Genomic DNA, 20,745 nt, shown 5'->3' with positions numbered 1-20,745 from the left:
CTCTCTGAAGACTGCAGAAGAGACCCTCTTAAGAATATTAGGGGTTGGGGGAGGCAGGAAGCAAGGCTTTGTTTCTGAAGTCTTCAGATGATGACTAGACCATGTGAAGAATAAACATAAGATTTTACTGCTGTTCGTTCATTTTCAGCTTTGTATTCTTGTTGCGCCCATAACCTAGGTTTAAGGTGCCATTTAGCTCCTAGCTTTCATATCTCAGTTTCTAACACCGATGAAAAGAAATTAGTCAGTAGTAGGATTCTGCATACACTTGTGAAAGAGTTCGTGCAGAATCACCTGTGCGCATACCCAGAATGGAAAAAGCTGCTGGTGGAAGGATTGAGAGGCAGAAAAACACAGCTAAGATACAGTCTGTCAAGCTCTGCCCACTAGTGTGGACAGCAAACTGTGGAATAGCAATGAATATCCACAACTTGGGGGGGGGGAATGAGAGTGTGGAAGCTAACATGGCAAATCAGAACACATAAATATCTGATCCGTATGGCTCACTTGCAATAGGATGCCCCCTTTTAGAAGCACCCTTACTTTCATTTTCTCACGCAGTGCTCTGGTGCGGGAATGGAGAGAGTTTGCCCTCCAGATGTTGGACTCCAGCTGTCAGCAGTCCTAACCAGCATGGCCAATATTGAGGGAAGATGGGAGTTTGTTGTCTGACAATGTCTGGAGGGCTTCAGGTTAACCATTCCTGCTCTAGCGCAAGTCTTAGCATTTTCGGAGCCAATCCATTGTATTGGGTTCTTAAGTTGTCTGTTTCTTTTTACTCTCAATTTGCAAGGCATCCACTTCCTCCGCCCAGGTTATGGGGTGGGAATCATTCCATATCCCCTCCATAGTCCTACTGATTCCAAGTCTTGGCGGGATGAAAGCCACTCTCATTTGAACAGCTATATGCGTACTTAAAACAAACAGCCAGCATACAAACTTCTAGGTTTATTTTAAGTTTACTAGGTCCATCACAATTATAAAGGCAAGTACCATCCATCTTTTGGCAAGTATACTGTATGAATGTACAAACATCAAATCCCTACAAGAATCACGTGTTATTTACAAGTGTCCCAGACACAACATTAATTTCTCCTCATAAATAGTCTAACTGTTACATTCCCCATCTCCCTGCATTCCTCAAAGCAAGTGTACACAGGTTTAGAATGACTGTGCTAAGCCTTGGCTTCTTGATTTTCCTTACCCCCTTAGGATCTTCCTTTTCTTCTTTTTGCCTGCAGCAGAAGTTTCAGTGTTAAGGCAGTTCACAATTCACATTGCTCTCGGCGCGCATGAAATATTTGTTGCTGGAATGGAAGTGGCAATTTAATACAATCCAGTATTATCAGCAAGTAGTTTGCTTACCCACTCCACCTTCACCATAAATCTTTCAGTGTAGCATTCTCTTTTCAAGAACAATAAATCTCCCTTATAATTGGATTCTTTATAAGCATCGCCTCCTCAAAGGCCTTAGAAGAGGGTTGTTGTTGTTTTAATTCCAGCAATGGGGTTTTAAACACTTGGGGTGGATGTGGCACGCAGTCAACTCTTGGCCTTTCCAGTTGTTTTTTTTTTTTTACAGAATAAAGTTTTTAACCTCTATACAACTTATGAATGAAAAGCTGGTAACATATTTTTAAGTGTTCACAGTGCAAACCTTTATATATAGATTAATTAAAAATAAAACTTTTCAATATAAAAATAGAATGCTTTGAAAGGTTTTACACCAACAAAACTAGCTATCAATCCTACGTCAAACAGTCTATACAGTAGAATGCACCAAACTCCACAGGAACAGAAACGAAACACGATGCTCAAGAGTTAAGAGCATTTTACAAAATTATTTAAATTACTGTTTTTAAAAACCTGTGTTTTGGTCATTATTATAAAGACATATATGGCATGTCACAATCTATGGAATCAATCAAATATATCAAGCAGTTATAGGCTATGTCAAAATCTCTTTTCAGTTCTTTCTCAACGGCATGCCCAGCTTAGCAGCAGCTGCACTCCTTCTGGTTCAAGTTTGCCTGATCTCTTCCCCCCTTTTCCTTTGTTTGAGCTCTTCTCCTTTCTCCTGCTGCAAATCCTTTGATTAACACACAGCCATTGTGGTTAAAATTTAGAGTTACTACTCAGCTGATTTCTTAGGCCTCTGCATTGTTGGCCACAAATTTGTTTAACCTACTAGTTGCAGAGACTTCTGAGTTTTAAACCTCGTTGCAGAATGGGAATGCTTTTATTATTTTTAAAGACCTATTATGCCAGTTGTTGCAATAATTTTATCGCATGATAATTTCAATTAGTACACTGTTCTTCTGCAGAAGCAAGAATTGTGGTCCTTGGTCTATGTGCTAAATGCCCATTTGGTCATTGTACGCCTTCAAAACAGCCAAATTGCTACAGCAGGCAAAACAAATCTTCAATACAGATGAGATAACTGTTTGCAACCTTAGGCAGCAAAAGACTGCTGACCAAGTGTTAGCTCATTTGTTAAGTGCCTGGCAGTCTGAGTTACTGATGAATCTATGAATTCATCTGCTGTACATGATGTAATTTATAGCAGCAGCTAGATTGCTCACAAATGAATGATAGCTGGCATTAGATTATGTGTTGCAATAGCACTGTTGGTGCTACGGTTGCCCACCACGCTTGAAAATTCTTATCTGGACAACACAGGAATCCATAGCTTTCAGCAACATGAAATTGTCTCCTCAAAGTAGTGCAATTTGTACAACACAAACAAACACAGTGCCTTCACAGAAACCAACAGACAAAAAAAGTCATTGGCCACGATTTATGGTTTCCCACCCCATGATGGTAAAAATGTGCTTGGTCATGTATTTGCTTCCCTGTCTATGTTGTCTTGCGATGACAAAAGAGATGGATAAGGTGCAACACATTTCACATTGACGTAGGTGGCATTCACGTGAACGTAATGCTCTCCAATGAAGGTGGAGAAGATCATTGATATATCTGAAACTAACTCAGAGAACGCTGGCCGAAGTTCAGGCTTTGGATGCCAACATTTTAGCATGACTTCATACCTGCAGTTGAAAGACAAGGAAAGTGAATTATCCTCTATAGAGCATTATCCCTAAAACTTGGCAATATTTGTATAAGGTTTCATAAACCATTTTCTTACAGTGGATCTGGGCAATATTCAGGCTGCAATAGCCTTCTTCCTTGCAGTAAGTAGATAGTGATGTCAAAAGAGTTGACGTCAGGGTAGGGCGGCGCTCCTCTTGTCATCAGCTCCCACAGTAATACTCCAAAGGACCACTAAAAAAAAACCAAAGAAGAGCTTGGGTCTTTCTATAGTACACACAAATACACAGACAACTTTTACTATGGGCTTAACCTTTAAAAAATTAAACCAGCCATTACCAACCTGGTACTCTCCAGAAGTTTTGGGCCTGGAGGGCACCACGTTGACAATGGCTGAATTAAATTTTGTGCTGTAAACAATAGAGAGAACCAAGAGTCAAGAAAATTAATGATGTACACCAGCCTTCCCCTAACCTGGGGTCCTTCAGATGTCCAGGGCTACAGCTTCAATCATTTCCAGCCACCGGCCTCCAAAATATCTGGAGGATACCTTGTTGGGGAAGGCTGGTCTTCACAATGGTTATTCAGTTCTACGTGCTGCAACATACGTTAGGAGAAAATTCTTAGAAGTTTTAAAATATAAAAATGTCTTGAGAGCATTTACACCAACAAAACTAGTCGAGAATATATGGCAAAGTACACCAGGTCAAATGGAAATCTGAATCTTGACAGGACAACCCTTCACTATTTGTAAAGGGTATCAACTTGGAGCTAGAACCAATTACAATCTTGCATAGTCAAAGGGCATGCTGGCTGAGGAAAGAGGAGATCTGGGCCAGGCAAAACTGAATGATGTCATGTCTACCATAAGGGAACTTCTATCCAGAACAGAGTAACATTTGAAGTGAAGAGAGGGACTCCAGGAAAGCAACACACACAGTTTGGAATCCACAACACTTTTCAACAAGGACTGATGATGAAAAAGGCTGGGACAAGTCCCTCAACTGTTTGAGGAGCTCACAAACAAACAAACAAACAAACAAACAGAATTTTTAGATGTGGGAGGTGGGAAATGGAGCTGGTCAGATTAAGTTGGCCAACCCTCAGAGACTGGCTAATGTGATCAAGTTTGCCAGAGGTTTCTTCTAAATTGGTTTGCTTATGACTGAGGGTGTGGTGTGACAGTCAGACAGGCTGTGTCCAAATTTTTTGCCAGCCATGGCTGTCATGTCTAAAATTCTGTGGTTTGAGGATTATGTGCGCAAAAGCAAAAAAGAGAAAACCAGTTAGATTTATTCCTCAAGCTAAAAAGTGCTGAATCTTAGTTCTGATTTAGGATTGCAAGCTTTTTGCATTAATCTACCATGTCATTCTTTTCCTTTAATATTTCCAGGAATGCTTTGAAATGTGGGAAGCCAGCAAGAGCTACATAAATAATTATAGACATATTACCACATCTGACTTTGTAGTGAACTTCTGAGTCTGCAAACTTTCTAAAGCCATCCATTTTACTGGCAGTTTGGCTCCTGTTTTATTGTGTACGCTGTAGTACTCTTTATCATAGACATCTCTAGCAAGGCCAAAATCAGCAACCTTGACAGTGAATTTTTCATCCAACCTAGAGAAATGATAAATATCATTATCTGGAAAGGAAACAACACAATGCTTTTGAGGACATAGCTTTGGAAGGCTATGTTACATATTTCAACAAATAATAAAATAAATGACAGCAATATCAGTTTAACAAACATGCTTATATTACCATTAAAATAATGGCTATTCCTTAACAACTAAGCTGCAGTGATCTGGTATTTGGAGATAATGAACACCAGTGCCCACAACATCTATTATGTAGTGTGTCTTTCGATAAACATAGGTAAAGGGACTCCTGACCATTAGGTCCAGTCGTGTCCAACTCTGGGGTTGCGGCGCTCATCTCGCGTTACTGGCCGAGGGAGCTGGCGTACAGCTTCTGAGTCATGTGGCCAGCATGACAAAGCCGCTTCTGGCGAACCAGAGCAGCACATGGAAACGGCGTTTACCTTCCCACTGGAGCGGTACCTATTTATCTACTTGCACTTTGACATGCTTTTGAACTGCTAGGTTGGCAGGAGCTGGGACCCAGCAATGGGAGCTAACCCCGTCACGGGGATTCGAACCGCCAACCTTCTGATCAGCAAGCCCTAGGCTCTGTGGTTTAACCCACAGCGCCACCCGCGTCCCATTCGATAAACATAGCTTCCACATAAACACCATTAAACTGAATGGACACCGTCATTGTGGATAAGCACACCTGTATGCTTAGGGCAACATCTGCTCATTTCAGCATGGCTTACACCATGGAAATTCCTAGTAGCTGAGCTATTAGGCTATTTTTCATTCTCAGTATTTTACATTCTATCTAAAATACTGATATAGGCAGAACAAATCTATAATTGAAACAAAATAGAAAATTCTTTCCTGTAGCACCTTAGAGACCAACTGAGTTTGTTCTTGGTATGAGCTTTCGTGTGCATGCACACTTCTTCAGATACACTGAAACAGAAGTCACCAGATCCTTAAATATAGTGAGGGAGTGGGGAGGGGTATTACTCAGAAGGGTGGTGGGAATGGGTGATCAGCTGATAGGTGTGGAAAACCTGTTGACGACTCTTAACGGCTGCAATTAGTCTTGCAGGGAAAGGCAAGGGGTGAGATGGCTATAATTGTTAACAATCTATAATTGTATAACAATCTATAATTGTTTAGGTGTGAAGGAAAGCTCCTATCAAAAAGACTGTCCAACCTGCTCTGTAGCCTATTACATGTGGGCTGAGTTGAAGGAGAAAGCTAAGGAATAAACCCTATACAAATCCAGAGTGGAGTCCCTGAGGTGCTTGGGTGGTGCCTTGCACGTCTCCTTCCGGCAACTCCTGCTGCCAAGCATCTTGCTCTGATTTCCTATGGGCCACATCAGTGAGGCCAAGAGGCGGGTCTTGTCATCTGGGTAGCCCAGGACCCCCATACACACTGACCCCGGAGAGGACAGTTCAGTGCTGCTAACACAGCAAAACCAATACAGGAGACAGCAGCTTCGAGTTACCAGTCTCTGCAACCACAGCAGGTGCTGTGATTCCCCAGCAGTTTGACTTTGACCCCTGAAGGAGCACTCCTTTGTCTCTTGAGACCGAAGGATGCCAACAAAAAAGAGTTGAACATGCATGGTGATCCAAAATCACACAACAGTATCACCACATGCCAGTCATGGCCTAGTTCAGGCATAGGCAACCTTCGGCTCTCCAGATGTTTTGGCCTACAACTCCCATGATCCCTAGCTAACAGGACCAGTGGTCAGGGATGATGGGAATTGTAGTTCGAAACATCTGGAGAGCCGAAGGTTGCCTATGCCTGGCCTAGTTAGTATAACGTATTTCTGGTTGGCAGGAAAGTTACTGCCAATCCCCGACCACAGGCACTCTCACTAGTTAATTACTAGCTAGGTAATTTTTCCCTTTTATATTTGTCAACTGAAGCTGCAAAGCAGACTTGAATGGCCTTGGATGACTTGAATGTTTTCTCCCCTTTTGTATCTTAGAAGAAACCTCATCAAAATGAAAATCTACTAAGTGAAATAAGCCAGTGGGCTAACAAACCTGCAAGGTGAATAGTGAATATGGAGCTGCTTTACTGACATGCTTAACACTTTTTAAAAGTTTGCACACTCATCTACAAAGGGACAGTCACATTTCTATGCTAACTGAACTCAAACACCACATGTCTTGAGAGTGAACTTTTAATTAATGTGGTTAAGCTCATTAATTCATAATGTTGGCGTTGCATCAGTATTAGCAATGCTGACAGCTATTGTACCAATCTTCCATTGTATGAACTAAACTGTCTGGTCACTCAGACACTAATAAGATTCTTTGCATAATTTTTGTTGGGTATAAAAATTCTTGCATAGCGGACGTCAAAGAAAAGCCATGTACGGAAAGCCCCTCTGTGCAGAACTTTGGTTTATTTTCTCTCTGTAATTCAGCCGTGTTTATTTCAGTGCAGTAACATAGTGAAGATGTGCATTTGATGAGTAACTTTAGCAACCGCATAATGAAACTAAAAGAGGAAAACTGTAGTTCTCTAAAACAGATTTGGCAGGTAATTTGTCACCTATCATGGTGACATGAAGCCACAATTGCTTTTGAGTCAGTTAATTCACCTGCAAGCATTCCAAAGGCAATAGTTCACAATGCTGTGTACAAGCAAACATGTTTAAAATGGTGCTGTGCTATGGCAAAAAAAATTTCCTTCATTGGTACACAGTGAAGGAACTGTGTACCTAAGCTCCTTTGTACTAGGCTCATTGGAGAGCTTGTGTGCAAACATCTCTAAGTCAAATGGACCAGCAGCAATAAAATCTGACAAAGGTGTCTTTCTTTCTTTAAAAAAAAAATGTGTTCACAGAAGAAAAGCATGAATACATTTTTGTTGTTGAAGGAGGGACACCTCAAATGTTTCAGTAGAAGACCCTAGTACATTATTTTATTTGGTAAGAAGAAGAAGAAGAAGAAGAAGAAGAAGAAGAAGAAGAAGAAGAAGAAGAGGAGGAGAAGAGCTTGGATTTGATATCCCGCTTTATCACTACCCAAAGGAGTCTCAAAGCGGCTAACATTCTCCTTTCCCTTCCTCCCCCACAACAAACACTCTGTGAGGTGAGTGGGGCTGAGAGACTTCAGAGAAGTGTGACTAGCCCAAGGTCACCCAGCAGCTGCATGTGGAGGAGTGGAGACACGAACCCGGTTCCCCAGATTACGAGTCTACCGCTCTTAACCACTACACCACACTGGCTCTCCAGTGGTAACATGAGTATTTATTTACACTGCACCTTCTGGATTTATGTTGGAAGCAGCCTTTTTGAATCTATGTCACTGAAGACAAAATGTCCCTGGCAATTAACAATGTCTACAACAGGTTACACATGACAATTGATTTTATAGCTTGTTGACCATAGCTTGTGAGCCCTCACATTTTCTCATGTCCTTCAATTCATTGTAATGTTATATGGGTATACAAAAGTTGATTCACTGATGCTTGGGGGCTGAGGAATGTTTATAATAGATTGTGAAGTTTTATTCATTTCATTTTTCATACAGAAACTCTTTTATTTTTGTGAGTAACATTTACAGTTTGTCTTGTCCAATTCAGCCGGAAGCATGGAAACGAAGGATTTCAAAGGTATGCCTTGGCATTTTTCGGAAGAGAGAATGCTCTCTTAAGCAGAAACATTTCAGTGGAACAATTCTGCCCAGGAAAATGCTTTTAAGGCTGCGGACCTATGCACACTTCCCTAGAAGCAACACAGAATGCATTGGGACTTGCCTCAGAGTAAATACACACAGGATTGTGCTGCACAAGTGATATATAGCTTTCTGGGTAAAGCTCAGCACAGTTCTCGGCATGGCAATTACATCAGTGGAAGAGAGTTTCTGAGCTAAACACTGGAATGGCATGACACGAGAGCAACAAATAAAGTTGCGCAATGTGAAACGTTCCATCTTCAAGCATTACTTTAGCCAACACCACCAGACTGTGGAATGAGATTGCTGTACTTACATACAATTTCTTGCTGCTAAATCTCTATGGACAAACTTTTTGCTTGCAAGGTATTTCATTCCCTTCGCCACTTGCAGACCAAATCCAATCAAATCCTTTACTGTTGGGTTCTATAAAACATGGGCAGCAATTTTCATTGGATAACACAATGCACCAGAACATTTAATAATTGATAACAACAACAAACCATAGTACAGAAGTCAGTTTCAAAATACAATTGATGAAGCATGTCATTAGGTTTATATCTGGGGTCATTAACATGATGCTTATGATCAGCCAATCACAAACACCCCCTTTGACACGCTACCAAGACCTCTGGCCCCCTCCTGATTTGGGGGGGGGTTGTTTGTTTATTTGTTTTTAAATTACATGGGTGGGGCTGGTTTTCAAGGGATGTTGCCTAGGTGAGTTTCATTGTTTGAAGACTGAGGGAAGAGATGTTGCCTGTCTGCATTTGTTTTTTGGGTGTGGAGAATTGTGGCTTCCCTGGCTGAGTTTGTGTGTTGGCAGAAAGATGTATGGCTGAATTTGGTTTTTTGAGAGGTAGGGAATGTTGCCTGTGTGGATGGGTTTGGGTTTTTTTCCGCAAGGAGGGACCCTGAAAGGTTGGTGACTACTGTCCTATGTCTTACCACCAGCTTTTTGAAAACTAAACTTTGCATAGTGGAGGAAACATAGCATCTGGTTTTAATGGCAACGCATTAAAATAAATATTGCAATCCTAATCTACTCATAGGAAAGTTCAATGCAATTCAATGGGGCTTATTCCCAGGTAAGGGGGAATAGTACTGCTACATATTCCCAGTCTACTAAAATATTTGTAAGGTAGAATCATACAGTATAATAAAAGTTAGTGAGATGATAGATCATGGAAACTCATTTTGTGCCAGTGAATGCTTAGGAGTGAAAGCTAATAATTATATTTATATAATATCTTGCTATTACATGGTTGTTGCTTTTCTTGGTTGACTGGCAGTTCTACTTTTAACTTATAAGAATGACTATATGCACAGATGGCATTTTTAAAGCTATTTGCTGACAGTTTTGTGGCATATTTTAGGGAGGAAATTATTTATTGTTTGGAAAACATCATAGCTTTAAACCATTCTTTTGGATTATTGTTCCATGGCAGAAAGATATGCCAAAAACCCAAACTGTATTAACCACGATTAAAAGTGATGGTTGAACAAATCAGTTAATGTTGTTTAGGTTGAGCAGAGCTGCAGTCATGTATAACGGCCAACTTTACCATATCACCGAAGCACATCCTGGATTGTACCTACATGAGACTCATTCCTAATGAAGTTCCGAAGATCCCCATGTTTCATGTAAGGAAGCACAACCAAAGGAGACCCTTCGCTGGGCAAGCAAATTCCAAGCAGTGATAGGACATTGGGATGAGTGAAATCCTTCATGATGATTCCTTCTTTTAGAAACTGGGATACTTCGTCCAAATCGGTAATCCCTAAGAAATGCAGTAGCAAAACCAAACCATAGTACATTTTAACACAACTGAAATTTACCGGAGCAAGTGTCAACTATTACCCTTTACCTCACCCCACATTCAGAACGAAACAAAACTCTTTTAAATACACATTTATTAAATAATATCTGATTTCTCTCTCAATATTAGGTCAATAGTCCCTCCTCTAAATATTATATCCAGCATGTCTAATCAGATAAGAAACATTACTAAGTTGTTTGCAGAACTAGGCAGAACTCTATATCTATAGCCAACTGAACTTGAATTGTCATCTACATAGCTGAATGAATGTTTATCATGGCCAGAATATTCACAGCATACATTTGTAGTTGCAGAATTCTTTCCTTGTTTTTATTGCACCTCCCTTCCTTTTTCATAGACTAGAAATAATAAATAGAAATGTCCCAAGTGCAGAGCCAGAAGAAGGCCATTTACTAGTGTGTGCCAATTTGCTCCTGCAGTTTCCAACCGTCTCTCATAAAAAATGAATACAAAGCAGCCCAGCAGTGTGTAAAATGATACCAACACATTTTCTTTCTTTCCTTTAATCTTCTATTTATCCAAGGGGGGGGGGAGGATGTGGATTTTCCTCCACAAGGACATGGTGAGACAAATCAATTGTTAGGGGAACTTTATATGCAAGACACCGTCCGAAAATAGCCCAGATACAACTAATATTGCTAGGGTGTGAAAGTGCAGCTTGATAAGGCAGCTGATTCTGTTGACTCTGAAATTCATTGCGGTTCGCTATGAAAAACTATGACTCACTATTCAAGGATTTCACAGCACAGTGGATTTTCCTGCCATCGGTATCCAACAAAGTCCCATGGTAGACACATCCAAAATGCCCTGCATTGAGAATAAGATTAGACTTCTGTTACTTTTTTTGCCAATTATTTTTTATTGATTTCCCATAATTTTAAACAAACTGTCACAAAATTTATACAAATTCAAAAGCTGACTTCCACCGTTCAAGCAAAGTAGAAATTAGCATCTTTCATTCTTTCCAAAGATTTTCTCCTGCCAACATAAATCAGGATCTTTTCAGGGGGGTGCCTCTTCACTTGCCAATTATGTCCAAATTCAAATGTATGGTAGCTTACTGGGGCTGTCCTTGGACAGAGCCAATTGCCCAGTGCCTTCACCTTTTCATCTGCGAGATGGGGATTTCCACCACTTGCAAAGAAAAGGCGCTAGCTGATGACCACGGGTCGTGCCCTTTCGATACCCCTGAAAGGTAAAGGGAGGCATGCCCCTTACTCCCCATTAATCTCCGTCTGGGACCCCTCCTGGGCGCAGGAGCGCCCAAGAGGACAACTTGCCGGGTTTGCTGCCAAACAGGAAGTCCAGACTTCTGTTATTTCTTACACCCATAGATAAAGGGCTTGCACAAAGTCAGTGCCGACTCTTAACTTTTCCCATCACCTTTAAGGACAATGGCAATATATGATCAAGACTTTAATTGGTGGCAGATTCCAGGTAGAGAGAGAAAATATACTTTGCATAATGCATCATGAAACGACTGCCACAAGCTATATTGCTGTATATGGACTTTAAATGGGGATTCAATAAATTCATTAAAATAGATGTAGATATGGAGGGGACAGATGAACTATTAGAGACTAGGTAATCAGATGCATTAGGCACAGAAAAATAGCTGGTCAGAGAGTGGTTTTGTAAAATCAGCTACCCCCTTAAATCCAAAGTATGGTCTACATTGAATCTAAATTTAGGGACAGAAGGCTCAAAATCTGGTTGAATAGGAACATAATTGGAATTCTCCATGTTTCTAAAGCTAGCCATTTGCTTAACAAATGGGGTGGGCCAGGTATCAAGTAAAGAAGATAAAATAATTCTCTACAGAAATGTGTTGCATGTTAAAGTTCTAAAGTAAAATTGCTAATTGAGTTGCCTTTCAGAGAATCGTCCAAAGGCACAGAATGTTGTTCAAGTGCTAAAGCTGAAGGGGTTCTGGGCTGAGCAGCAGCAACTGGAGAGATGGCTTGGGTTTCCTATGAAAGCCACTTAAAGAGATGTGTGGAAGAGGAGGAAGGTAGAAATATGATGAACACCCGATGATGTTGAACTATAACAAACACTACTCTAGATTCTTCGGCTAACCTCAAGTGTAAAAAAATAAGAATCATGCTTTTGTTAGAATTAAGCTGCAATCTTACATGTGCTTTTTGGTTGGAGTCCTCATCATTCTGCACACATATGCAAATGGAATTCCATTGTCTGCCTATTCACCACTGAGCCATAAGGTTCTGTTGCTAGCTTTCAAGGCCCTAAACAGCCTGCATGAGCTGGTGGTTGACATGCGGCTATCTGAGAGAGCACCAATTTCTGGAAAATCCAGACCTGAGATCACTGGAGGCCATACCATGCCTGCCAGATATTTGGTGGGGACTTGAGAAGGGAGGGTCTTCTCTGCAATGACCCTCTTACTGTAGAACTACTTTCCCTTAGTGGTACAATTGGAATCTACCGTAATGGCATTCTACCAGTTGGTTAAAACATAACTATTCGCAAGAGTAATTCCGAGCACCAATGAGACGTTTTGATGCTTGATGCACGACTGTGGGGATGTGTGGCTTGAGATGACAGACTCAACACCTACCTCTTCCTATTACTTCACTGAAATGTACTATCAGGCTATCAGCACCAATAACCACATGCTCAACTTCTTTGACCAAGTCTGGATTTAAGGCGCTTATGTCAATATGGACATTAGTCTGCAACAATGGACTGGATAAATCAGAGTCTCCAGTAGACAGGATGGGAGATAGGTCCGTGTGAGGATAATGGGATGGTCTGCATGATCCATTCTGAGATAAAGTTGGAAACTGATCTTAAGAAAAAAAAGAAGTAGATATGTCAGCAATGAGTGCTATCATAAAGGGCTTAATTTCATTTGTTTGAACGTTTCCTCCCCACTTTTTTCTCTATTAGCAGATTGAAATACAGTTTACAATATCACCAATGCACATCAACACAACGGTTCTAAAGTTATTAAAAAGCAGTATGCTATAATAAGATCATGCTAAGAAGAACTCAGTTTGAAAGCTAGAAGAGAAAAATATTACATCACGCCAAAACATCAGAAAACAAGATCTTATCAGCATTCCTATAGCTTAAAAGGGAGGGGACTGAAATGTACCCTTTTAAGGATGGAGTTTCACAGACCTTCCAACATGCTGAGTCCCCAAACTGGATCGTGCGTCTTCCTGGCTGTGCTCCTGCACTAATCATGTGACCCGTGCAAGATTGCAGAGTCCAAAATACATGCTTTTTTCAGGGCCGTGCTCTCAGATGAGAGCACAGCGCCCAAAAACGGGTGTTTTGGGGTGTCACACAAGATTGCGGTCCTGAAAAAAACACATTTTGGGGGGGGTGTGCAAGTTTGCAGTGTCCAAAATGGCCACCGTGCTCTCGCATGAAAAAAACGGGATTCCAGAATCTAGGCCAGGGCTGTGGAATCTGCAGCTGTGGAATCTCTACATTGGTACCTTGGGTTACAAACGTTTCAGGTTACAGACTCTGCTAACCCAGAAGTACAGTATATTCTGGTGTATAAGACTACTTTTTAATCCAGGAAAATCATCTCAAAAGTTGGGGGTCGTCTTATATGGCGGGTGGAAAATCTGTGGTCGAGTATATCTCAAACTCTATATTTTAACTGGAAAAGTTGGGGGTCGTCTTATACGCCCAGTCGTCTTATACGCCGGTATATACGGTAGTACCTCAGGTTAAGAACTTTACCTCAGGATGAGAACAGAAATCGCGCCGCGGTGGCACGGTGGCAGCGGGAGGCCCGATTAGCTAAAGTGGTACCTCAGGTTAAGAACAGTTTCAGGTCAAGAACGGACCTCCGGAACGAATTAAGTTCTTAACCCGAGGTACCACTGAATTTAGGCACACTTGGTCTCCCCCATTTGGCTCACCAGGCCATTGCAGCCAAGTTCACTGGCACTGGAATTGCATCTTCAAAGGAGGTTGCTGTAACTGCTTTTGGCTGATCAGCTATTACAGCAACCCCCTTTGTATTTTGACTAGTGTCAATTATCCGATATCATTATGGTGTCATAATCATACAGCTGGCCAGATCCGGTTCCCCACCAACAATCAATGTAATTTGATTCAGGCCTGAGCTCCAGAATCTGTTCTGAATTCTAAGCCTCAGGCCTTTAATGCTGAAGCCAGTAATAAGTAAAAGATTATCTGGAGGCTTTTGGGTCAAAGGATGTGACTTGCAGTAAAGCAGTATCTCTCTCTGCCAAAATGGACCATTATATCATTTGTCCGGCTTTTTTAATTCAGAGGTTTTATATTTAATTCAGAGGTTTTATATAAAACTATGCCGTTTTGCCGTTTCTCAACAATTTTTTAGAGTGAAGAAAGCAAAAGGCAAGGCCCCACTTGAATTTTGCAGGATTTTACTTTGACCCAAACTAGAAATTACAGCCACGGTTATCTGTACTTGTATTATCCTTGGGGAAGCATAGGATTGGGAAATGACACATTTGTGAAAAATGAGGATATAGCAAAGTCCATAGGTTATTGTCAGATTATAATTTGCTGGGCAACTGAAAATCTGATGAATACTTCCTAAGTGCCTGTGACTATATTTATCTAATGGTAAATATTCAACTAGGAAAATAGCTTGAGTGATTCATTTCCTGTAGTTTTAAACTGCAACAAAATTAAGTATTGCAGATGTTAACCTTTGACCGTAACTTTTTAAATATATTAAAATGAAATATCTCACTTCAAAGCAGTGACTGATATGATATTGATCTTTACAGACTGTTCTGGTTTTTTATATTTATTTTCTAGCTGTGGTCAATCTGGCTTAAACCCACAAGTGAGCACAGTATAGCATACAAAACAACAACAACTGGTGGCAACTCCCCGTCAAGTCTGGTTTCTAAGGCAGACCCTGCAATTCATATCCTCCACAGAAAAGTAAGTTCTGGTGTTGGAGGGCATGCTATGTCACATCTACTAAGTATGGATGGGACATAGCAGGATGAACACACAGAAAGCTGCAATTCTGCTTAACACACAGCAGAAGAGCAATGATTTATTAGCACTAGGAGCCACCTGTCTGGAAGCAGCTATAATGTAATAATTGCTATGGTCATATTCAGATGAAATATCCATTATATTTATACTGCAGATGTCTAGAAACACGAATGCCAAATTTACAATGCTCTTTTCAGCTACAAATAGTCTAAAGTAATATGGTAAATAAAATTAGAAGCCTTTCAGTACCAATCTGATTCTAATATTGCTATCATATTTCTAATTTCACTCCTCAACCGTTGTAAATATTTGTATTAGTTGTGACTGATGAATTTGGGGGGTGGGGAGGAAGTTAAGGAACAATGTTATAAATGTGTCCCATTTAGGGACAATGTATGAAATTATTTTTTCATTGGGAAAGATCACTAACAGACAGAAGCATCTGTTATTTTTTTTAATAACTGCGGTCCTGATGGAGAAGTCAAGATACACACAGAGAGAACATGTGCTGCAACACAGTTTTACCACATTGTGGAGCATACAGAAGAACAAGTAATTGTTAGAAGGGAGAACAGAAATGGCACTCTTCCACCTTGCTAGCAATTCATGGGCTGTCAGATGATTACATCAGATAATGGGTAACCAGCATAAATGGAGGGTTTTGTATTTATGCTCTGAACTGACCTACATGCTTGGTGCTCCGCAAATGGAGCACAAATGTGATGTTTAGATACATTCTGAGCCATGCCAAATATTCAACCTGGAACCCGGGCCAATATTTAATCACATCGTCTCACCAGCAATGTTTCTTACAACACAGAAAGGCTAACTTAGGCTGATTACTATATCTGAAGCCAGGATTCTTTAGATCTAATTAAACTCAAACCGCTCGCCCGCAGACTAGATGCTATTTGATCTCCGCTTATTTTTTTTAAAAAAATACATTAACTGCTTTAATTTTAATTGTGAGTGGACTTCAGTTAAGATTTTAAACAAATATAGTACCTGAACAAGAGTGCTACCTTGAAGACATGAAAAGTAACAGCTTTGACAATTAAGAAACCTGGACAAATAATTTTATTTAAACATTACAGCTAGTTTACTGTCATAATGCTCTCAGATAGATTCTCCTCACTTCAGCACAACCCGGCCATTTATTTTCTGATGGGCCAAACAATGCAGTAAACATAAGATAAAGGTAAAGGACCCCTGTACAGTTAAGTCCAGTCAAACGCGACTATGGGGTTGCGACGCTCATCTCGCTTTCAGGCCAAGGGAGCTGGCCTGAAATGTTTAGGGGTACTCCTATTTTGACTCAATACAATCACCATTTTATAGTTCAAATCAGGAGAGAAAAAAATACAGTAAATAGACAAAAGTACAAAGATTCACAAAATGTTTAGGGGTATGTGTACCCCTGTGGCCGCACCCGAAAAAAGCACTGAGCATAACTAACTGCTTGTGGCGCAACAAAACACCATGACAGAAGCCAGAGTGCACGGAAACATTGTTTACCTTCCCACCGCAGTGGTACCCATTTATCTACTTGCACTGGTGTGCTTTCAAACTGCTAGGTTGGCATGAGCTGGGACAGAGCAATGGGAGCTCACCCTGTCACGGGGATTCGAACCGCCGACCTTCTGATCAGCAAGCCCAAGAGGCTCAGTGGTTTAGACCACGGCGCCACACACACCCCTGCAAAAAATGATCCCTGCCTTGCACCAGACCCCACCTGTGATCAAAGCATCAGGTGTTCCAGCAAGGAGGTCCCTCAGCCAGGTATTGGCCAAATGAGGAAGGGGCTGAAGCAGGACAGCTGCGGGAATCTGTTGCTCTACTAATGATCCCAACCAGCCTGAAGAATAGGTATAGCCGAGGCAAGTGAACTCTGAGTAACTGTTTTAATGCAAACCAGGATGGATGCTCAATAAACAGGTTGTCTGGAAGTGCCTGTAGTTTGCTCTAGTGATCTTTGATGTTACCTTTGTTTGTTTGTAATTTGTGTCTGCCTGTATTGGATTTTATAGCTAGGTTTTATAGATTTCTGAATTGGACTTACCGGTTTATGATTTAATTGATTCATATGATATGTTTTTATTTTGTCTGTTTCATTGTATGTTGCTAAATTAAACACAACAAACTTTACACATTACATACTGCAACAGAACCCAGTGGCTTCCAGATGTGAATTGCAATATAAACCCATGTTTTTATATACACGCTACTATGTGCATATTTATTGCTACACACAGGAATTATTTCTTTTGTTTATGTTTAGGAAGCAGCCCTAAGGATATAAAAACCTAGGAGCTCCCTTGTACTGCCTTCAGGACCAGTTCATGCAGTCAGCAGCCTCATGAATTACCTTCTGGGAGTGGGCAGTGCTGCAGATACTTCATAGCACTGCCACCTATATGAACCAGAAGGCTGCCATGTATCTGCTGCAATTTGTGTGATCGCAGCAGCTTAAAAAGAAGGCTGTCATGATTCCACAAATTGCCACCACTGTATATATATACAACCCCTCTGCAAGCACCAGTGGAAGTGTCAGAAGCCTACCAGCAGCCCCATGTACTCCTAAAGACCACTGTGTGGGAGGGACAATGGCTGTATGAAGTTTGGAAGTGGCCCTTACAAACTTCCTTAGGAGGTGAAGGTTCTACTGGCCTACAAGAGTGGAAAGGCATGCACTGGATAAAAAAATAAAATACACCAAAGAGAAAGGAAGGAAAAATTGGGCTAGGATAGGTCAGGAAAGGCTTACAGTAATTGAAGGAAGATGTGAAGGATAGACCTGAAATGGAGAGGGAGGCAAGGCAGCCTAATGGATGAGAAGAGGAGACTCTTAACAGGATGGCTAAAAGCACAAAGACAGGGGGGAAATGGAAGTTATACCAGGATGGCAGCAGCAGATCAGTTAAAGAAGAGCAGAGGAAATTGGAAGATATGTAACGAAAGGCAAGGAAGGAAAAAGAGAGCAAGACCACGTTACGTTCATTATAGAGATGCCTCTGATCATCTTCAAGGCAAATCTTTTCCATCCTTCCTTCCCACCACCACTGCAATGCTCAGAATGACTTGTAGCATTTTTACGTAAGGCACAGATTTTTTTAAAAAAATTGAACAGCTGAATTAGACATACAGAGTTTTGATATTCGCGCCAGCAGCCACCAGAAACAAACTGGGAATGGGGTCAGTCCACGTGGTGATGGGAAACTGCTAGGTAAGTGGTTCTGAATATCACAACTGGATTAAAGCAAACGTTCAGAAGAAATGCAACCTATTGTAGGTGTCATTTGATGGGTTACGAAGTGGGCTGTTTAAAATATGGCATCTTTTCTATATTTACTAATCAGAAAAAACAGTACCTTCCAGAAAAGTCGATCTGTAGTCTACAGATTCACTTGAGACCATTTCTGCTGTAGGGCTTACACTCCTTGCACTCACAAGCCTGTCCAAATGAGGAGTGTGTACTCTTCCGTCATAGCGAACAATCTCTCCACCTAATTCTTAACAAGTGGGAACACAAGAGAATGTCAGTACCAAGTTCTAAACAAACTTGCATTCTCCTAGAGGTTTCAGTTATTTCACTGCTAGATCGGGTGGAGCAGCTGATGTTCTGTAGGGTATCTCTATTCCTCCATACAGCAAAAGAGAAATATATTTTGACAGTTTGGTGCCAGACAAATACAGACAACTGCCCAATCTGCATATTATATCAGGGGACAACAAGATATTCTGTTTCCTACTGCTGTGCTAGAGAAGAGAATACTTTGCAGCAGGAGGGCATCCATAGTGGTTAAACAGTTTTGATGACTGGCACCTGACAACTATGCATGCAGCCACATAAGCCATCATCAAGCCCTCTGAACAAACCATGTGTATCTATAACATCCCTTGGCTTAGAAGAGAGTTGTGGGCCATCTATGACTTCGAAGCTCATCAATATTTAATGGAAATGTTGAAGAATGCCAGCTTAAAAAAATCTAATTAGTTATAACACACTTTTGCTACCCTTATGACTGGATTCTCTTCTCAGAACACCTACAGTATGTAGTGTGTTGTCTTCCTTCCTATCCTTCTTCAAAACCCACCTGCAGAATGCCATTGCTTTAACCTCCCCAACTGTGGCAAAGACTTAGGCTGCAAGTAGACATAACCAGATTCACTCACTTTCACCTCTTGCTACCCACCCTTGCCTCTTCTCTGCTTCTTGTCCCCCTGTAACTTCCTTGGGGGCAGGAAACTGTCTATCTGCTAACTGAAATAGCAAATATGAAGAACAACACCTTTGATTTGCTTTCTCTTTTTTCTCCACAGGAAGAGGCCAAACAGTAACAATAAGAGAATAACTGGTATGCACACGATTCCCGCAATGATTCCTGTGAAGCTTTGCTCTGGCACAATCAATACTTTCCCAATAACCATTGATGAAATTTCTTTCTTCCACTGAAAGATTAAAAAAGACAAAGAACCCATAGTTAGCTTTTAAAACTCCCATCAATAACAGAGCTCAATTTCATTTGGGGGACAGATAAGAGAACGTCACTGCCAACATACCCATGCAAGTCACACATGCTAGTCCTATCTCTCATCATTTCCTAACTTTTTTTTTTAATTCTCAAGGCCAGAGATTGATTTTATTAATTTATATAATGCCTATTGTCACATTAGATGCCTTATTAGAATAGAATAAAACTCCTTCTAACTACAACACCAGCCAAAAACTCAGAGAGAGATAAAAAAAAAAAGACAGACTTGGTAACATAGTGGAGAAGCCCTGACCCGTGAGGTTCTAACATCTGGCTCCTTGGGTAGCCTTTTTTCAGCTCAGGAGATTCAGCAACAGAGAAAATCTGAGCATTGGCAGATGTTTGTATCACCTTCGCATCTGCCACTTGAGCCGCAAGCTGTGAGGGACATGAACAGCATTCGAGTGAAGGATGCAAAAATGTTTACTTTAGCAGCCATTTCCAGCAAGAGTGCAGTGAGGCGGTTGGAACCCTGGAAAACTAAAGAGTAGCTTAGATACCTCTTTGACTGCTTTGGTTATACTCAAAATGCCACCGGCTAGAGCTTCAGTCTGCCTTCCTCCAGAGGACTCCTCAAATAAGTTCATAATGGACTATGCTTGAGGTTAAGTGGGAGGGGGCATTTAAAAGGCAACTGGAGCGGTGGTGGGAATTTGGTCTATTATGCTGTCAGGAATCCTAGTTGTTGTCAGGTACACTTTTTATAATACTGGCCTCCCTATATGTACTAATATTTTACTCTGGCTGTGTAAGTAAGCAGTTACCAAGGTTGCAACCCTTTGTTAAAGAATAGCTAATGCCAAGTGTGCTTCATCATGAAATCTAGCATCTTTCCAGGAATGTCCTTTACGTTTCTATCGCACTAATGATTCTGCCTTACCAGTTCTGTTGTTGTCTTTCAGTGAAAAGATTGCAACAAGCAGCACTAATCAACCAGGAAATCCAAAGTATTTAGTGTCATATGACAGTATCTCAGTGAGTTGGAATGCACTTGGCAACCCTTCTGTCTTTTTTGGAATTCAGTCCAATTTGGGATGATAGATTTGGAAGTCTCCCTTTTATGCTGGG

General features: G+C 40.9%; 1 protein-coding gene across 1 annotated transcript in view; it reads right to left on the bottom strand.

Annotated features, from left to right (window-relative positions):
• Positions 1-928: 928 nt before the first annotated feature.
• MET (MET proto-oncogene, receptor tyrosine kinase) overlaps positions 929-20,745 on the bottom strand; it is a 100,710-nt gene continuing 80,893 nt past the window's right edge. Inside the window, 9 exon segments of the mRNA XM_033161593.1 lie at positions 929-3,047; positions 3,146-3,282; positions 4,501-4,666; positions 8,638-8,747; positions 9,921-10,102; positions 10,889-10,969; positions 12,741-12,971; positions 18,514-18,654; positions 19,435-19,594. Of these exon segments, the coding sequence (XP_033017484.1) occupies positions 2,798-3,047; positions 3,146-3,282; positions 4,501-4,666; positions 8,638-8,747; positions 9,921-10,102; positions 10,889-10,969; positions 12,741-12,971; positions 18,514-18,654; positions 19,435-19,594 (1,458 nt within the window). The 3' untranslated portion in view covers positions 929-2,797.

This window comes from Lacerta agilis, chromosome 10, assembly GCF_009819535.1.
Source record: "Lacerta agilis isolate rLacAgi1 chromosome 10, rLacAgi1.pri, whole genome shotgun sequence".
NCBI lineage: Eukaryota > Metazoa > Chordata > Lepidosauria > Squamata > Lacertidae > Lacerta > Lacerta agilis.
The sequence above is the reverse complement of the archived record's forward strand: the minus strand, read 5'-3'. Positions and strand labels throughout refer to the sequence as shown.